General features: G+C 44.7%; 1 protein-coding gene across 1 annotated transcript; it reads left to right on the forward strand.

Moving 5' to 3' along the window:
- Positions 1-283: 283 nt before the first annotated feature.
- On the forward strand, positions 284-3798 carry LOC135096721 (histidine-rich glycoprotein-like). The gene is made up of 4 exons (XM_063998455.1): positions 284-841; positions 1505-1845; positions 2384-2525; positions 3787-3798. The coding sequence occupies exons 1-4, from the start codon at positions 284-286 to the stop codon at positions 3796-3798; spliced, it is 1053 nt and encodes a 350-aa protein (XP_063854525.1).
- The last annotated feature ends 4411 nt before the right edge of the window (positions 3799-8209 follow it).

Below are 8209 nucleotides of genomic sequence, written 5' to 3' on the forward strand. Positions count from 1 at the left end.
GAGGCGATTTTTTTTTACTTGCACTGAAATTCTGTTCACACACACACACACACACACACACACACACACACACACACACACACACACACACACACACACACACACACACACAAGCGCGCGCGTTATTTCCGGACATAACATCTCTCTTTATTTTTCGTTAAATTTTTTTTTAGTTTTTTCATTCAATAAGCAAATGTTAGCTGCCCTTCATTAACAGAAAACCAAGAAAGGTAACAGAAAAGGAGGAGGAACTACACACTACACTGGATCACACCACACCATAATGCACCAAACCACACTGTACCATATCACACTACACCACATTGTACCACACCACACCACAACACCACATCACTCTGTACCACACTATATCACGCAACACCACACCACTCTCCACCACACTTATCTACACCACACTGCCTCACACCACTCCATGCCCTTCCACAACACACCACACCACAATGCACCACACCACACAACACTGCTTCACTCTGCACCACACAACACTGTATCACACCACGCCATACCACACTGCATCACAGCACACCACAATGCACCACACTGCACCACACCACACCACACTGCGTCACACCACACCACATTCCATCACACTACACCATCCCACACCACACCAAATCACACTTTACCACACCACACTGCACTGCAGCACACTACACTTCACCAACACACCACACCAGACCACACCACACCACACCACACAACACAACACCACACCACACCACACTGTGTCACGCCACATCACATCACACTACAGTACACCACGCCTCACCACATCACACCACACCACACCACACTGCACAACATCACACAACACCACAATGTACTGCACAAACCACACCACACTGAGACGTCTCCGCTAGTTTTTCTCACCTCCCCAGCTGTTGACTGTACAAGGGCCTTATCCGTCCATGTATGGAGTATGCTTCACATGTCTGCGGGGGCTCCACTCATACCGCTTTTTTAGACAGGGTGAAATCAAAACCTTTTCGTCTCATCAACTTCTCTCCTCAACTAACTTTCTTCAGCCTCTCTGTCATCGCCGCAATGTTGCATCTCTAGCTGTCTTATACCGCTATTTTCATGCTAACTGCTCTTCTGTTGTTCATGCTAACTGCATGCCTCCCCTCCTTCCGCGGCCTCGCTGCACAAGACTTTCTTCTTTCTCTCACCCTTATTCTGTCCACCTCTCTAATGCAAGAGTTAACCAGTATTCTCAATCATTCATCCCTTTCTCTGGTAGACTGAAACTCCCTGCCTGCTTCTGTATTTCCACCTTCCTATGACTTGAATTCCTTCAAGAGGGAGGTTTCAAGACACTTATCCTTCAATTTTTTTTACTAAGACTTCGGACCCTATTCGGTAACTGGCATCTTAGTGAGCTTTTTTTTTTTTTTTAAATTTTTGTTGCCCTTAGCCAGTGTCTCTACTACATAAAAAAAAAAAATAAAATCACCACGTCACCAAACACTATACCACACACTAGTCAGCCAGCAGCAGTGTAGAGGATTACACAGGCCAACAACCACATCACACTGCACACCACACATCAGCCAGTCACCCAGCAGCAGTGTACAGGATAACACAAGCCAACAAGTGCATCACACACCACACTACACTGCACACCACACACCAGCCAGTCACCCAGCAGCAACACTGTTTGGGATTACACAGGCCAACAAGCACATCACACTGCACACCACACACCAGCCAGTCACCCAGCAGCAACACTGTTTGGGATTACACAGGCCAACAACCACATCACACTGCACACCACACACCAGCCAGTCACCCAGCAGCAGTGTACAGGATAACACAAGCCAACAAGTACATCACACACCACATCACACTGCACACCACACACCAGCCAGTCACCCAGCAGCAGTGTACAGGATAACACAAGCCAACAAGTGCATCACACACCACACTACACTGCACACCACACACCAGCCAGTCACCCAGCAGCAGTGTACAGGATAACACAAGCCAACAAGTACATCACACACCACATCACACTGCACACCACACACCAGCCAGTCACCCAGCAGCAGTGTACAGGATAACACAAGCCAACAAGTGCATCACACACCACACTACACTGCACACCACACACCAGCCAGTCACCCAGCAGCAGTGTACAGGATAACACAAGCCAACAAGTGCATCACACACCACACTACACTGCACACCACACACCAGCCAGTCACCCAGCAGCAGTGTACAGGATAACACAAGCCAACAAGTGCATCACACACCACACTACACTGCACACCACACACCAGCCAGTCACCCAGCACCAGTGTACAGGATAACACAAGCCAACAAGTGCATCACACACCACACTACACTGCACACCACATACCAGCCAGTCACCCAGCAGCAACACTGTTTGGGATTACACAGGCCAACAAGCACATCACACACCACATCAACAGCCACCAATAGTGGATGGGATTACAGAGTCCAGCAAGCACAGCACACACCACACTGTCGTGGTCCAAGATACTGTATGGATATGGTACATAAAAGCTACTGGAAAACTCACAAACATTTTCATATTTTAATTGGTAACTACTAATTATTTACATCTCTTACAAGTCAAAATTTCCCACTGGCATTCATCCTCAATTCGTTTAAAGTTACTTGGTATCACTTTATGTCTTTTCAACATATTCATTGATCAACGCAATCAGCATGCACGAACAAAGACAATACCAGGTTCATAAACACAACTAATATTCAATCAGCACAATTAATGTTCAGTTAGATAAACACACGTGACATCTTCCTTCACTGGTGAACTAGCCTTCAGCTTTGCTATCCTCCACGACCTAGAGCAATTGGTGCAACACCCTACTCATATTCCTGACCGTCTTGGAGATACGCCCAACATTCTTGACCTTTTCCTGACCTCTAATCCTTCTGCTTATGCTGTTACCCTCTCTTCTCCATTGGACTCTTCCAATCACAATTTCATATCTTCTTCCTATCACTCCAATCTCTCCTCAGCATCCCCCTAAGCGGAGGTGCCACTGGCGTTTTGCCTCTGCTAGTTGGGGGGGATCTGAGGAGGTATTTTGTTGATTTTCCTTGGAATGACTACTGCTTCCATGACAGAGACCCGTCTTTGTGTGCTGAGCGCATAACAGAGGTGATAGTGTCTGGCACGGAGGTGTACATTCTTCATTCTTTTTCTCCACCTAATCCTTCCAAACCTTGGTTTAATGCAGCTTGTTCTCGTGCTATACATGATAGAAAGGTGGCCCACAAAAGGTACTTTAGCCTTCCATCACCAGAATCTCATGCACTTTATATTTCTGCTTGGAACCATGCCAAGTCTGTTCTCCAACTAGCCAAACACTCCTTCATTAATAGAAAGTGTCAAAATCTTTCAAGATTTAACTCCCTCGTGACTTCTGGCACCTAGCCAAAATTGTCTCCAGGGCTTGTTCCTAACTCTCCTCCACCCTCTGACTATTTCATGCTACCTATTGAAAATTCTACACAATGATGTTTTCCATGCCCTCGCTGGCCTAAACCCTCGGAAGGCTTATGGACCTGAAGGAATCCCTCCTATTGTTCCATGCTTACACCTTGCCTAGTCAAACTTTTTCAACTCTGTCTGTCAACATCAACCATTCCTTTTTGCTGGAAGTTTGCCTGCATTCAGCCTGTTTCTAACAATGGTGATTGTTTTAATCCTTCAAACTACCGTCCTATTGCTTTAATTTCCTGTTCGTCTAAAGTTTTTTAATCTATCCTCAACAGGAAGATTCTTAAACATCTATCACTTCACAACCTTCTATCTAATCACCACTATTGGTTCCATTAAGGCCGCTCTACTGGTGATCTTCTGGCTTTCCTTTCTGAGTCTTGGTCATCCTCTTTGAGAGATTTTGGTGAAACTTTGGCTCTTGCCTTGGATGTATCTGGCAGTAGACACCTGCCGAAACGATAATTACTCCCAGTGAGGTCTAAAGCACTGTTCAGGGGGTGCTGTGAACTTATCATTAAACCCAGATGTGACCTCACTGAACGTTTCCCTTTGTGTCTCACAACACAAGGGGGTAGTCACAGCCTGCCCTCTAAAGACAACTCTCTTCCTCCACACAAAACTACAAGCACCTAATAACACACACACCCTTCACTCAAAAAAAATTTAAAATCATGGCGACTCCTACACCAGCCTCGGAGTCCCCATCTGGGGAGGGGACCATAAATGTCCCCAGGTCGGACTGCCTTTCCGTCGACGACCCTAAGTGTCTTGACACCCCCCTCAACTTTTTCTTCATTAACTTCTGCAACATTCGCGGTCTAAGATCTAATTTTCAATCTGTAGAACACCACCTCTCCTCTTCTAAACCTCATCTTCTTTTCCTCACTGAAACTCAGGTGTCTGAGGCAACTGACAGTAGCCCCTTTTCTGTTCCCTCCTACTTTCTCTATCCTCATTTTCGATCCAAAGCTGGATGCTGCGTTTATGTGCGCAATGACTTAACCTGCTCTCGTGCCCACGCTCTTGAATCTTCCGAGTTTTCCACCATCTGGCTACGTCTACAGAGTCATTCTCATACTAAATTTATCTGTGCTGTATACCTCTCTCCTAACTCCTCTGACTATAAGAAATTCTTTGACTACTTAACTTCCAAAGTGGAGCACATTCTGACCCTCTTCCCTTTTGCAGAGATCTCCATTCTTGGAGACTTCAATGTTCACCACCAGCTTTGGCTTTCCTCTCCCTTCACTGACCATCCTGGTGAACTAGCCTACAACTTTGCTATCCTCCATGACCTAGAGCAATTGGTGCAACACCCTACTCGTATTCCTGACCGTCTTGGAGATACGCCCAACATTCTTGACCTTTTCCTGACCTCCAATCCTTCTGCTTATGCTGTCACCCTTTCTTCTCCGTTGGGCTCCTCCGATCACAATCTCATATCTTTATCTTGTCCTATCACTCCAATCCCTCCTCAGGATCCCCCTAAGCGAAGGTGCCTCTGGCGTTTTGCCTCTGCTAGTTGGGGGGACCTGAGGAGGTATTTTGCTGATTTTCCTTGGAATGACTACTGCTTCCGTGTCAGAGACCCGTCTTTGTGTGCTGAGCACATAACAGAGGTGATAGTGTCTGGCATGGAGGCGTACATTCCTCACTCTTTTTCTCGTCCTAAACCTTCTAAACCTTGGTTTAACACAGCTTGTTCTCGTGCTATACATGATAGAGAGGTGGCCCACAAAAGGTACTTAAGCCTTCCTTCACCAGAATCTCATGCACTTTATATTTCTGCCCGGAACCATGCCAAGTCTGTTCTCCAACTAGCCAAAAACTCCTTCATTAACAGAAAATGTCAAAACCTTTCAAGATCTAACTCCCCTCGTGATTTCTGGCATCTAGCCAAAAATATCTCCAATAACTTTGCTTCTTCTTCTTTCCCTCCTCTACTTCAACCAGATGGCACCACTGCTATCACATCTATTTCTAAAGCTGAACTCTTTGCTCAAACCTTTGCTAAAAACTCTACCTTGGACGATTCTGGGCTTGTTCCTCCCTCTCCTCCACCCTCTGACTACTTCATGCCTCGTATTAAAATTCTTCGTAATGATGTTTTCCATGCCCTCGCTGGCCTAAACCCTCAGAAGGCTTATGGACCTGATGGGGTCCCTCCTATTGTTCTCCGAAACTGTGCCTCCGTGCTTGCACCTTGCCTAGTCAAACTCTTTCAGCTCTGTCTGTCAACATCTACCTTTCCTTCTTGCTGGAAGTTTGCCTACATTCAACCTGTTCCTAAAAAGGGTGACCGCTCTAATCCCTCAAACTACCGTCCTATTGCTTTAATTTCCTGCTTATCTAAAGTTTTTGAATCTATCCTCAACAGGAAGATTCTTAAACATCTATCACTTCACAACCTTCTATCTGATCGCCAGTATGGGTTCCGTCAAGGCCGCTCTACTGGTGATCTTCTGGCTTTCCTTACTGAGTCTTGGTCATCCTCTTTTAGAGACTTTGGTGAAACTTTTGCTGTTGCCTTGGACATATCAAAAGCCTTTGATAGAGTCTGGCACAAAGCTTTGATTTCCAAACTACCCTCCTACGGTTTCTATCCTTCTCTCTGTAACTTCATCTCAAGTTTCCTTTCTGACCGTTCTATTGCTGCTGTGGTAGACGGTCACTGTTCTTCTCCTAAATCTATTAACAGTGGTGTTCCTCAGGGTTCTGTCCTGTCACCCACTCTCTTCTTATTATTCATTAATGATCTTCTAAACCAAACTTCTTGTCCTATCCACTCCTATGCTGATGATACCACCCTGCACTTTTCCACGTCTTTTCATAGACGTCCAACCCTTCAGGAGGTAAACATATCACGCAGGGAAGCCACAGAACGCCTGACTTCTGATCTTTCTAAAATTTCTGATTGGGGCAGAGCAAACTTGGTATTGTTCAATGCCTCAAAAACTCAATTCCTCCATCTATCAACTCGACACAATCTTCCAGACAACTACTCCCTCTTCTTCAATGACACTCAACTATCCCCCTCTTCTACACTGAACATCCTTGGTCTGTCCTTTACTTATAATCTGAACTGGAAACTTCACATCTCATCTCTAGCTAAAACAGCTTCTATGAAGTTAGGTGTTCTGAGACGTCTCCGCCAGTTTTTCTCACCCCCCCAGCTGCTAACTCTGTACAAGGGCCTTATCCGTCCATGTATGGAGTATGCTTCACATGTCTGGGGGGGTTCCACTCATACTGCTGTTCTAGACAGGGTGGAATCAAAAGCTTTTCGTCTCATCAACTCCTCTCCTCTAACTGACTGTCTTCAGCCTCTCTCTCACCGCCGCAATGTTGCATCTCTAGCTGTCTTCTACCGCTATTTTCATGCTAACTGCTCTTCTGATCTTGCTAACTGCATGCCTCCCCTCCTTCCGCGGCCTCGCTGCACAAGACTTTCATCTTTCTCTCACTCCTATTCTGTCCACCTCTCTAACGCAAGAGTTAACCAGTATTCTCAATCATTCATCCCTTTCTCTGGTAAACTCTGGAATTCCTTGCCTGCTTCTGTATTTCCACCTTCCTATGACTTGAATTCCTTCAAGAGGGAGGTTTCAAGACACTTATCCACCAATTTTTGACTACTGCTTTGACCCTTTTAGGGACTGGCATTTCAGTGGGCATTTTTTTTTATTAGATTTTTGTTGCCCTTGGCCAGTATCCTTCCTACATAAAAAAAAAAAAAAAAAAAAAAAAAAACAAAGCTTTGATTTCTAAACTACCTTCCTACGGCTTCTATCCTTCTCTCTATAACTTCATCTAAAGTTTCCTTTCTGACCGTTGTATTGCTGCTGTGGTAGACGGTCATCTCCTAAATCTATTAACAGTAGTGTTCCTCAGGGTTTTGTACTCTCACCCTCTCTCTTCCTATTATTTATCAATGATTTTCTAAACCAAACATCTTGTCCTATCCACTTCCATGCTGCACTTCCATTCCCTGCACTTTTCCATGTCTTTTCATAGACATCCAACTCTTCAGGAAGTAAACAGTTCATGCAAGGAAGCCACGGAACGCCTCACTTCTGATCTTTCTAAACTTTCTAAATGGAGCAGAGCAAACTTGGTATTGTTCAATGCCCGAAAAACTCAATTCCTCCAACTATCAACTCAACACAACCTTCCACATATATATATATATATATATATATATATATATATATATATATATATATATATAATATATATATATATATATATATATATATATATATATATATATATATATATATATATATATAATATATATATATATATATATATATATATATATATATTTTGCAACAGTGATGAGTGCAACACACCTTGGTTGAGGGTTCCTGCCTCTGTTTTGGTGGCCTTCTTTGAGGCTGCCTGCCTCTGTCTTGCTGGCTTCCTTCACGCTGTTTGCCTCTCTGCTGCTTCCCTGGAATGTCAAATAAATCTTTTAGCAATAAAAGCCGTGTTGGGGGCAACAAGGCGCTGTAACACACACACACGCCAGGATGCTTGTTGTTGGTGTTGTGGGAGTGTGTCAAGCCAAGGGTGGTGATAGTGACGTGTGCTTCATGTGCCTCACGGCTTACAAACAATAATGTAACTTGCACTCCCGTGACCTTGAGCACCAGCTCCTGCTGGCGGCCACTCACTGCTGCCAAGTGTACGATG

Source organism: Scylla paramamosain, unplaced genomic scaffold, assembly GCF_035594125.1.
Source record: "Scylla paramamosain isolate STU-SP2022 unplaced genomic scaffold, ASM3559412v1 Contig6, whole genome shotgun sequence".
NCBI lineage: Eukaryota > Metazoa > Arthropoda > Malacostraca > Decapoda > Portunidae > Scylla > Scylla paramamosain.